At 37.8% G+C, this 12185-nt stretch overlaps 1 protein-coding gene across 1 annotated transcript in view; it reads left to right on the top strand.

The window, feature by feature from the left end:
- LTA4H (leukotriene A4 hydrolase) overlaps nucleotides 1–12185 on the top strand; it is a 58287-nt gene that overhangs the window by 42279 nt on the left and 3823 nt on the right. The window contains exons 3-15 of the mRNA XM_031057538.1: nucleotides 859–989; nucleotides 3132–3252; nucleotides 3718–3786; nucleotides 5542–5646; nucleotides 7977–8029; nucleotides 8687–8759; nucleotides 9076–9216; nucleotides 9439–9462; nucleotides 10333–10403; nucleotides 10517–10628; nucleotides 11458–11602; nucleotides 11679–11782; nucleotides 12138–12185. The exon at nucleotides 12138–12185 is cut by the window's right edge and continues 1 nt beyond it. Of these exons, the coding sequence (XP_030913398.1) occupies nucleotides 859–989; nucleotides 3132–3252; nucleotides 3718–3786; nucleotides 5542–5646; nucleotides 7977–8029; nucleotides 8687–8759; nucleotides 9076–9216; nucleotides 9439–9462; nucleotides 10333–10403; nucleotides 10517–10628; nucleotides 11458–11602; nucleotides 11679–11782; nucleotides 12138–12185 (1197 nt within the window). The remainder of the gene's footprint in view (nucleotides 1–858; nucleotides 990–3131; nucleotides 3253–3717; nucleotides 3787–5541; nucleotides 5647–7976; nucleotides 8030–8686; nucleotides 8760–9075; nucleotides 9217–9438; nucleotides 9463–10332; nucleotides 10404–10516; nucleotides 10629–11457; nucleotides 11603–11678; nucleotides 11783–12137) is intronic.

The following is a 12185-nucleotide window of genomic DNA, read 5'->3' as shown; positions in this document are numbered from 1 at the left end:
CCGGTGCCGCCTTCCCTCTCCCCCGTCCTTCCCTCGGCCGTCGTCGCGGTCCTTCCTTCCCTGCCGTCGCTTGGCCCTCCCCGGTCCGCCGCCCCTGGCTGCTGCTCGGCTGGAGGCTGGCTGCGCCTCGCAGCCCCCGGTTCCCGCTTAGCCCCCCAGAGCAGGCGCGGTGCTCAAGGGAAGGGCAAGGCTGTCTCTTCCCTTTAAAGCGGCGAAGAGCATGCTGTCTAAAAGATGGGAATAAATCACTGAAAACCCAGATTTAGGGCTTTTTCGCCTGTGTGTTTCGTTATGCCAGCTGCTTTCTCTGTTATCTCTGCATATAGGCGGTGAACCTCTTAAACTTCGCATTGTATTCGAAGTTTGGGGATTCTGGGCTTTTCTCATGCTGACTCCATAAAATTCTCTTGTGGTTGGCGTTTATTTTTTAGGGGAAAAGCCCAGACCTATTAGTAATAAAAAGTAAAAAATGAGTACTGCACTATTTAATTCACCTTCCATTGCATGAAGGTCTGGCTTCGCAGTGACGTGTTCCAGGACTGAAGCCTTAGCAGGGGCTTTTATACCGTTCTCCTCACTTCACAGCAGTACTGCGGAGTTGTTACCTGTGTAATTTTTCTTGATAAACTGGCTTCTATGGTCAGAAGTTGGTTTTCTTCCTCTTTTCCCTCCAGCTTTCCCAGTTCAGTGCTGCTCTCTTAAAATGCTGGTTCCTGGTGGTCAACACAGTTAGTCAGCTTTTCTGGTTTTACTTAGAAAATACTTTTTCCTTCAGATGGACTTGTGTTTAAGATTTCATAGTGCTGCCTTTATTATTTTACACTATTTAACTGGTATGCAATATGTGCTTTATCACAGGTCCTGGATACAAAAGACGTGCAGGTATTTAAAGTGACTGTAAATGGACAAGATGCACAATTTGCTTTTGGAGAAAAGCACAGTTTCAAGGGCACCCCTCTAGAAATCACATTTCCAAATGAACTAAGAAGGTACACACTTTTGCCTGCTCCTTTATGAGGTTTTGGAAATGTACTATATAAGCTGCTTGTCTGCCTGTGGGGTTGCTGAGTAAAGCGTGCAAAGGGACTTATAAATTAGAATCAGGGTATTGCATTTGTTTGCTATGATCTTGTAGATTAATGTCATATGTGGCTTTCATTAGTCAAAACTTTGGGAGTGTTTGTACCTGTCCCCAGACCTTATATCGCGACAAAATTACTAACTAAACTGAGTAGCAAAATGATGTGAAATGTATCTCAATTTTCCCAGTGCTTCTCATCAGTAATATTGTTTCTGCTTTAACTACGTGATTCAAAATTGTTACAGTGTGGAGCACAAGGAGCAAGAGCCCCTGTTGCATCTTCTTTTATACAAGGGCTGGTTCTGCATTTCTGTAGAATTTCAGGTTACCACTATGATTAGATAGGAGCGTGTTTTCAAATAATCAAAGTTTTATTTTGTTGGCTATGCTAAGTCCAAGTCCCTGAAAGCTGGAACTTGAGTTTCAGCAACATGATGGAGAGTGAACTAACCATGGTCTACCTCTTAAGGTGTATGAATTAAAAAGCTGTTGTCAAATTACAATATGTTTTTTGGCAGTTTGTTCTGTATGTTGTAACTCAGTGGTATCTCAGTCTTCCATGGTGCCAAAGTTGAAAGCTGTGCTTGTATAAGGAAGTTCCCTTGTTTGAATACACTTGAATATCAAGTTGCTTCTTATTGTTTGGCTTTTAGAACTCGTTGCTACCTCTAAAAAAACCTTCAGTTTAGTCTGGTTTCCAAGCTTTTTTTCTTTTTAATGTTGTACTGTTAATTAGTGCAGTTAAGAAATAAAAATAATGAGGAAGAGAAAGGAATGTCATTAAATAGTTGTCCCTTCTAGAGAAACACTTCTGGTCTCTTATGAAATTGAACATTAAGTACTTGAAATAATTGAAAATTAAGTACTTGAGCAAACAGACCACATCAGAAATATAGGCCTGTTTCTTTTATTTGACTTTCAGCTGCCTTTTTTTTTAAGTGCTGAATTTCCAGGTAAGAAAAAAAAAAAGAGGGAGGTGTGAGCTGTGACCATAGGAATTCACAATCTAGTGTGACACATAGTCCCCCATGTAGCTATCAATGAAACAGCAATAGGAAAGGGTGGGAGTTACAACTGCAAGTCTGATTGTTCAGAAAGCAAAGTGCCTTATGGTAATACCAGTTATTTTCTCTTCTCTAATATGTACTTTGGAATACTGGTTATAAACCAGATGAGTATACCTGGTCAGCTTATCTAGTGTCCAACTCCTCTGATTAGCTGAAGTTTGTTCTGATTTATGGCTGGATTGTTATTCCAAGAGTTGCATGTATAATCTGGAACTTTCTGAGAATAGAAACAAGTACTTCCATGTGCTTTGAGTGTCAGTGATGGTTAAGATATGTTTTTAATAAATAAGAGTATGAACGTGTCAGGTTGATGTGTGTTCTCTCATTAGCAAACTGATACCTGTCTTACACATAACTGTTAGTTTTTACTTGACACCAGTTCTGAAACCCTGAGTAAAATCTGAACATTATTTCTTTTTCTTGTTAACCCCTACTGTTAATAGGAATTAATTCTGTAATTACTGATAATTTTCAGGGTGTTACTTTCTTCTTAAGGGTAACAGTTACCGAGCATTAATGTCAGACACAAAAATCTAATTTTTTTTATGTACAGGATACTTATTCTATGTTATTCAGTCATGTATCTTCTTTTGCAGGGTTTTGCACGTTTTTCTTTGTGTATTGCAGAGGGTTTTTTACACTAACATGTATAAGGTTACTTAGCTGTGACAAAACTATATACATGTAGCTGGCCCAAATAGTTTAAAGAAAAGGTCTGTGCTCTCCTTGAAAAGAGAAGAGGAAAAGTTTCTGGTTCATGAAAACAATAATAAAAATGCCTTGGGATGTAAAAAATGAAATCAGCTAGCCATTTTTAATACCATAATTGAAAGGGAATTATTCCTTTTAATATGATACTTGTTCTCATTTTTAATGCTTTTGAGACAGTACCACAGACCTGTTTTTCAGACATCTTTGCAGAGGAATTTCAGTGTGATCAGGATTTCTGTCAAAACATTCTGACTGTGTTCTTTATTATACAGGGGACAAGAAGCAATTGTTGAAATCTCATTTGAAAGCTCTCCACAGTCTTCAGCTCTCCAGTGGTTTACTCCAGAGCAAACTTCTGGAAAGAAACACCCATTTCTCTTCAGCCAGTGCCAGGTTGAGTTCATTTTTTCCAAACTTCTTGACATACCACTGTAATTTCCCTTGGTTTCTAAAGAACTGCAGAGAAAGGCTAGGAAAGGGAAGAGCAGTAGCCTGTAACTTCTAGCTGTGTGTGTAAAAGGTTCTAAATGAAAACACTTAATGTCAGGATGTTATTGAGATTTTATTATATGTTTACAGTTTGGTAATTCTGGAACTGCTTTACCCAATCCAGTATCCTGGTTGAAGAACATATGGTTCTTTACAACCAATACTTGGGCTATTGATCTGCCTTACCTAGTATAATTCCTTTTACAAAGGCCTGTAAGCTCTAAGTGATAGAAGTACTGGATTATAGATAATGAATTCTCTGGAGGAGCTGTGTGGACTTGCACTACAGTGTATTAATTGATTTATTTCTAGTCCTCTGCATTAGAAAGACAGTTTTGTTTTATCTTCTTTTCCTTTCTCCCTCTCTAGGCTATCCACTGCAGAGCCATTTTTCCATGCCAAGACACGCCTGCTGTGAAACTAACCTACTATGCAGAGGTAGATGAACCTAAGTCATGTGTCTTAACTGAAGACACCTGCTACAATGGGTGAATTTATATTGGTCAGGGTTTTTTGGCAGCTGCCAGCATGTGGCCTGATATAAAACCAGAATATTGACTTTCAGCTTAATGTGGGAGGAAAGAGCTGATCTTCCCTGTGGCAGTTCTCTAACTTTACCATTTCCTTTTTGTATATATCAACTCTTTTTTCATTGTTATGTGTCTATTTGCAAAAGGAAGTTAAAATGCAGTAGTAAGAAAGAAAGATGGTCTAAAATCAGGAAAAGCTGACAGTAAGACAGCAAAGAGTGCTGTGAAGTAAAAAACACTTGAAAAGGCTCTCATGTATGCCTTAAGTAATATATTCTGGCATATAGCTAGGGGGTATTTGCAGTCCTGTGTGGTGGTGTTCACAGGGGTCCCAGGAAGAGAGAAAAGACGAGAATGTTGACTCCATGTTTCAGAAAGCTTGATTTATTATTTATTATATATATTATATTAAAACTATACTAAAAGAATAGAAGAAAGGATTTCATCAGAAGGCTTGCAAGGAATAGAAGAAGAATGGAATGATAATAAATCTTATGACTGAACCAAGACAGTCAGAGACAGCTCGACTGTGGTTGGCCATTAATTAAAAACAACCACATAAGACCAATCAAAGATGCACCTGTTGCATTCCACAGCAGCAGATAATTATTGTTTACATTTTGTTTCTGATGCCTCTCAGCTTCTCATAAGAAAAAATCCTAAGGAAAGGATTTTTCATAAAATGTGTCCATGACAGTCCTGGTGTAAACAGTAAAAAGGAGGATAGATGTGCACTGTGACATTACAATTCAGTTGTCTGAAGAAAGTGAGCCTTTTAACTTCTGTTGGAGGTACTCTTCTGATTAATTCAATATTGCCTGTCTTCATGACAACCTTTTCCATATGCCTTATGTTCTACTTGACAGAGATGACCTAACAACAGAACAGATCTGGGCTGCTCTTTGTTATCAGCTGCTTGTAGTGTGGAGTGTAATGCTGAGTGCCAGCTGCGTTGTTTATGTGTCTTGGTTTGGGAAGACAGGAGTCTGATAAGGAAGGCAGGAGCCTCCCCTGAAATGGAGAATGTAAACCCTCCCCACCCCTCTGATTTGCTATAAATTTTAAATTAAGGGACTCTCAGGCAAAAAATATGGGAGCAGGAAATAACAATTCTTTAATAGGGAAGAAAAAAATAAAAGGCTAAAATAAACAATGCAGTACACTAAAACAACACTGACAGAGTCAGAACTCAACCTGACACTGTTAGTCAGGGTGTTGGTAGCAGTCCAATTGGAAATGTGGCTGTAGTCCTCCTGGAGGGTCAGGTGTGGTTCTGTTGGAGCAGGGGGTCCTGTAGAGGAGGATGTATTCTTCCTCCAAAGATCCAGTGGAAGAAAAGGCAGCTGCTGTTCCTCTGGGAAATCCAGTGCAGAAGCAGTGCTGGTGTTTCAGAACCTCTGGATTATATCTGGGTAGCAATGCTTGGTTCCTCCTTCTGGGTGGAGCATCTCACAATGGGATGTTATAGTTCTTATCAGTCATGCACTGATATTTGATAGCCTGTTATCAGCAGATGTCCTCTCCCGAGGAAGGAGTGATTGTGGTCACTCAGAGAGAGAGTTAAGGCAAACTGCCCACTTGACAAAAGACAGCTGCCATACAGATGGTAATAGAATACATCTTCCCTTGCCATCTGGAACAATGTGCTTGGGTGCCCTTTCAGATTTCCGTCCCGAAGGAGCTGGTGGCTCTGATGAGCGCCAACCGCGACGGGGAGGCGCCCGACCCGGAGGACAGCGCGCACAAGGTTTACCGCTTCAGCCAGAACGTAAGTGCTCCGCGCTGGGAAATGGCTGCACAAGGTCTTACTGCTAACCTCTGCAGCTGACAGGCACCTCAGGTGTGGTTTTGAGCTCATGGATAAATCATGTGACTCACATGGGGTTTTGCCACTCCAGAAATGGGAGGCATTATGGAACTCCAGCTCTGAGAAGACAACAAGTAAGTGCTGGCGCTGTTTACTGGTCTTTTTAGCATTCCCAGAAAATCCAAATTTGAGTTTTGAAAATGTTTCAATACTCAAAACTAGTTCTGTCACAGCCCTTTCTGTCTGCACTGATTTTTAGAAAATAGTGCAGATGCAAATAATATGGGAGGAAGTTTTGGAAAACAGACCCTGCAAATTTTAAGCTCACCAAGATCTAAGCAGTGAAAGTCAGCATCAGAACCAAATTTTAGCTTGAAGTTAGGCAAATTCTAACAAATTTTAATTTTTTTTTTTAATGTGAAAGCTTTGGTTTCTATGGAAAGAAGGTATCTCCAGCCAGTAATCAAAGATTACTGTTCTCTGGAAGTTTTAGTAAGGAGTGCAGCTAGTCTAATGATTCCACTACTCATAAGGCAGCAGTCCTGATTTACTCTTCTGGCATTTTTGTTCTCACAGTTTTTTGGGTTACAGTTCTGGTGTTTATGAGCTCTTCAGATGAACCCAGTTCATTTTGCTGAACAAGCAGATAAAATTAACCTAAGATCTGGGCTGCTGACACTGAATAACTGCAAGGAGGAATGGTATGATGTGGCTGGAGGAGAGGAGGGGGTCAGAGTACTTCGAGCTGCAGCAGCTGTCGGGTTTGATTTGGCTGCTGCATGAAACCTGAGAGAGGGGAAAAAAAGAGTTCCCTTATCTGTGAGCTCATCAGTAGGCAGTGCCCTGCCCCCTCTCTGTGGAGCCAAAATATTTGCCACTCTCAGTCTAGTACAGAAGACTTCTATGTTTGTGTAATCCAGAGATTAATGTTATCTAGGAATACCCTGTTGATAAGCATGATGGACCTATACAAGAAATAACATTTAGTGTAATTGAAATTATACTACACTTTCTGATACAGAAACCATTACTTTTTTTAAAAAAAACATGCTTTTCTTTAAAAAAAACCCCACATTAAGCACAAAATACATAAATGAAAAAAGACGTGAAAAAGGACACACACATCGCCTGATGCTGACAGTGATTTGTTAGAAGAGGTGTCTGTTTCCTCATTTGCCTTCCTCAAAAGGCAAATGCATCAAGCTCTTGGATATGTATGTGTGCTGAGCCTTACCTAAAGCTACTTTTTCTGGTCCTGCATAGCCAGGCTGCAAAGAAGAGCAGCCTGGAGAGCAACCTCTGTAAAAACATGTTTACAACCCAACAGTCATTGACATTTGAATTTCAAAATGTCAAATTAGCAAGTTGGATGTCAAAATGTGGAGGTGTATTGATAGTTTTTTCTTAACTCATCTATAAGTCAAGGGACTTTGTTCTTTTCAGTAATATGTTCTGTGGGTTAATAGGTAAAATTAAAACACAGATGACGATATGGGCATTTTAATAAACAATATTTAAATGTTTTGTGGGTAATAGTAGAATAAAATTTTCTGAAATTGTGTCTCCGGCTAATTATGATTTAAAGTCTTACTTATTTAACATTGTTTAAATTCAGATGAAGTGGAACTTTTACAGGGGTGGCTATATGATCCCCTTTTCTTTCCAGAACACTTGGAGAAAGCAGTTCTCTATAAAGATACGTCTTTATATAAGATACTTCTTTATATATATACACTTCTTTATAACTTTATATAAGTTAGGAGTTTTTTCATTGAAATAAAAAATATTTAGAGTTTTTTTTAATTCCAAACATGGAAATCAAATATATACATTTTGATTTTTCCTGAATCTTTTGTCTTTAATGTAATTATATCCATAAATATTCTTGTTTACTTCATTAAAGCTCTTCTTGCATCCTTCCGTGTGATAAAACTGCTATTTATTTGAGCAATATCTCTTAACTTCTCCTTCCATAAAATTTAATGGAACTGAAATGAATATGGAAAACTGACTTGCTTTTGAAGATAATCCAAACCAGCAGGAACTTTGTGTGCAGATTTTTTCAAACAGAGATGATACTTAGAGTTTTGTGAGTTTTGCCTGAAACACCTATGAAGCAAGTACATCCTGTAGATAAAGGAGTATTCGGGGAGAAAGAACAATGTTTTTGAAAAAACAGTGCCTGCCTTTAAGGCAGGAAACTCTGGAGGAAAACTTCTTTATTTGTATACTTTTGTTCTTCTGATGTCTGATAACTGACATTACAAATAAGATTTCTTTATTTTTCCTAGGTTCCCATACCTTGCTACTTGTTTGCTTTAGTGGTTGGAGCCTTAGAAAGTAGGTGAGTGAATCTGTACAATGTATAAATATTAATAACCACAATAAATCTTTTGAGCTTTTTTTAAAATTGTTTCTTGGTCTTATTTCTAAATTTAAAAAGGGTCTTATAGATTCAGTTAACCTGTTTATTTGTATCAAACTGCATGTATGTTGATTTGCTCTTGGATAATTTTTTTACTTGTGCTGTAAATTAGAGAAACAGCATAAAGCTGTTTCTGAAACAGCCCTTAGTGGTTAAAATTTAGCACAGGAAATAGATCTTCTTGCCTAGTTAACAGATAAGCCTTGTCTGTTAACAGAAAAACCTTTTCTGTCAAAGGCAGAAAAGTATTGCTTCAGCCTCATTTCTCATTGGCAAAAGGTTGTGTTAATCTAGGCCACAATAATGTTTTTATATTAGGGCTTGATAGTGTTTAAAAATCCGTAAGTGGTTTTCCTGTTCCTTTATGCTGAATAATGCATGCATGTTGTTTGTTTTGTTTTCTAAGCCTTTGCTTCAGCAATGGAGAGGAAAAGCAGACAAAGATTCTCTAATGAATTTCCTCTGCAATGTGGGTTACTCAAGAGCACAGTTACACATATGCTGTCTGTATTAGTTTCCGATAGAATTACTTCTGGTTCATACTGTCTTATTGGCTTTTTTTTTCACTTTCAACAGAAAGATTGGCCCAAGGACACTGGTGTGGGCTGAAAAGGAACTAGTGGATAAATCAGCCTATGAATTTTCTGAGGTGAGTAATTAACTACAACGAAAAACAGTGCTGTAAGATAACTATTTCACATAGTATTGGAAAAGAAACAGACTACAGTTCACTGTTTTGGTCATCTTTTGTTCTCCTTTCTCTTCCTCCCATCCCACAAAATGCTATTATTCTATTGCAGTACAAACTTAGTACTGAAAATACATATTGATACAGTCCCATACTTGTTTTACATGTAGGACTTGTCAAGGTGAAAGGGAATGAAAGATGGGATCAATAGTTTATTATTTGTTCAGTGTTTGTAGTAAAAAATCATCTTAGAAACTAATGTGAATTCTTTTTTCAGGCTGAAGCTATGCTGAAAACAGCAGAAGATTTGGCAGGACCTTATGTGTGGGGACAGTATGATTTGTTAGTCTTACCACCTTCTTTTCCTTATGGTGGTATGGAGAATCCTTGTCTTACTTTTGTAACTCCAACACTACTGGTGAGTATAGCAGTGATAAAAGTCAGCTCTTCTTTAGGGATTGCATTATCAATTAGGTGATGGATATTAATGCACAAATTGGATTAGTCTTCTTCCTAGAAAGACCTGTAAATGTTCTTGCCTCCTTTGGAGTTAGGGATCATAGAAGAAATTGCATGAAGTGATCTATTTTGAGGCCAACTTGAACCTAACAACTAACTTGTCTTTCCCTTTTCTTTTTAGGCAGGTGATCGATCTCTATCAAATGTAAGTCAAAAATATTCATTTCTTCAAGTAGTACACAACTTGAAGATGTATCTGAATTCCTTTATAATAAATACCTGAAAACTTGATCTCTTTTCATTGTGGAAATAAAAAGTTAAGGCACTAAGTCAAGAACTCTTACAAAAGTGAGTGTTAATTTTCAGTAAACTCTGTAAAGTATCTATTTTGTATAACCAACAGATGGAAGTAACATGGGTGCCTGTATACACAGGGGGCTGACTGAGGTTAGCTGCTCCATAACTCTTTTCCTGCCCTGTTAAACCACAATATCTGCATACAGATATGTTTAAAAATCTCAACTGAATTGGCCTCATCAAAATTGTTAGGAGATAACTTCTTCCTCTATGTGTCTTTTTTTTCTGCAAAGTTGAATACTCTGAATGCAATTTTATTGCCTGTCTTTTTACTAGACTGATGTACCGCTAAACTTAAAAAAAAAGATGGTCTTAAACAAAGAATACTGAAATATTTGACATGGATACTTTTTAATGTATCATGCATCATTAGCTTTCCCACTGCACAAGTTGCTTAGTGAGAAAGCAGTACTAGTCCATCGCTTGGTATTCTGTATTCTGAAATGTGATTTCATTAACAAATTACCTAAAGCAAGCTGTTGATCAGTATGGCTCTATGGCTTGCAGGCTGGAAGTTGAAAATTTTTTCTGTCAGCTAGGGTAGCATTAGTCCTCTGCTTAAAATTCATATGGATAGGTCTGCAGAACTGTGAATGCTAACTGACTTTGTGAACATAACATAGCAAATGAGATCCCATCAACATTTTGTTCTTTCTATTGGGATCTGATGTTTTTTTCCCAGAGGAGTCTAAATGGTGGATCTGGTTTTGTGTTTTAGGTTATTGCACATGAAATCTCTCATAGCTGGACAGGAAACTTGGTAACCAACAAAACATGGGAACATTTTTGGTGGGTATGATGTTCAATGTAATGCAAATCAAATTTTAAATTTAATCTGTGAAGAGGCTGGCTAAATTCATTTTACCATCCTACCAGTGCTGACTTCATCAGTGTCTTTGCAGGCTGAATGAGGGTCATACTGTGTACCTGGAGCGCAGGATCGGTGGTCGGTTGTTTGGTGAGCAGTTCAGGCACTTTCAGGCCCTGGGAGGTTGGCGAGAACTGCAGAACACGGTAAATCGTTTTCAAGTCATCATATGTGTTTCCCACAAATAAAATTTGTCTTGTCAGCTTTCCTAATGTTTTCTTATTAGAGGATGAACAACTTTGATTCCAAGGTATTTGATTGCTACCCCAAGTAATAGCTTCATATACTCAGATTAGATAAAGCTTTTTGAATTGTTTTAAGCTTTTCTGTAAGGATGAACATCTTTACAGCTCCTTCTGGTTGTTCTGGGTATGACTAAATTGCGATATTACATGTTAGCATACTGATAAGCAGCTGAAAGTTAATCAAAATTATCTGCAGCCACGGCCATCAGAATTTCCAGTGCCTCATGCAAACAACTGATTTCTTACTGTCTAAGAGGGTTGTTTAGTTTTGTGTTTTGGTAGCATAATCAAACTTTAGTTTTCAGATTTCTAGTCTGTGCTATCTTACTAGTTCCCTGAGCAGCCTGAAATCTGTTCTGCCGATATCCAGAGCTGAAGTTTTGCTGGCACATCTCCTGTCAACAGAGGTTTTAAATTTAAAGGCTTAATGATGTAGTTCAAATAGTCTTTTAATGAGGGGATAAATATAGCGAGACTAATAGGTGCTCATGGTTATGACAGACATGATAGTAATTAACTGCTTTGAGACAGCTGGAGCACAGGGTGGTTGATTCTAAATTTTAGTAATTTAAGGTTTATGCAGATTCAGAACTTCAGGAAAAAGGAGAATGCTTTGAAATGAAGCTGTGTCCGTTTTGGATGGTTTATACCTTTATAAAAAGAATTAGTACAGATCTGCAGGAGTGCCAGTTTTCCTAGATTGATATGTGTTCTTGTGTCTTTGACGCAGATAAATACTCTTGGAGATAAAAATCCTGTGACTAACCTTGTCATTAATCTGGATGAAGTAGATCCTGATGTTGCCTATTCATCTGTGCCATATGAGAAAGGCTTTGCTTTGCTTTTTTACCTTGAACAGCTCCTTGGAGGACCAGGTAAGCCTTAGTCAGATTTTATATGGTTTTTTTTCCACCTTAATTTTAAACACTAAAACATCTTCTTTTTTGTTAGATGTCTTCATTGGCTTCTTGAAGGCTTATGTTCAGACATTTGCTTATAAAAGCATCGTAACAGAGGACTGGAAGAAGTTCTTGTACTCCTACTTCAAGGATAAGGTTGGGTAATACTTAAAACTGATTGCTGGAAACCTTTTAATTATGTGAAATTTTTACTTAGGTCAGAACTTATTTAAAGATCAGTTCTTTATATTTCTTTTTCTTTATTTCAAGAATTTAATATGACATAATCTGGGACCTTGTGAAGATGGATTTGCATTAAGATGTGTTTTATTTTTTTTTCTTTTTGTAGAGGGGCATGCTTTGTTTTGAAGTAATCTGTGTGGGATTCTTCGGGGTAGTTGGAGGAGTGTTATCAAAACAAATAAAAAGACTGAAACTAGATTTCGTTTTCTCAAAAAAAAAACCCTAAAATCAGTTTTAAAATTTAATAAGGTTTTGTGTTGCTTTGTAGGTAGATATTCTTGATAAAGTTGACTGGAACTCATGGTTTCACGCTCCA

This window comes from Geospiza fortis, unplaced genomic scaffold (assembly GCF_000277835.1).
Source record: "Geospiza fortis unplaced genomic scaffold, GeoFor_1.0 scaffold186, whole genome shotgun sequence".
In the NCBI taxonomy this organism is placed as follows: domain Eukaryota; kingdom Metazoa; phylum Chordata; class Aves; order Passeriformes; family Thraupidae; genus Geospiza; species Geospiza fortis.
Note: the sequence above shows the minus strand (reverse complement) of the source record. Positions and strands in the feature narration are given on the sequence as shown.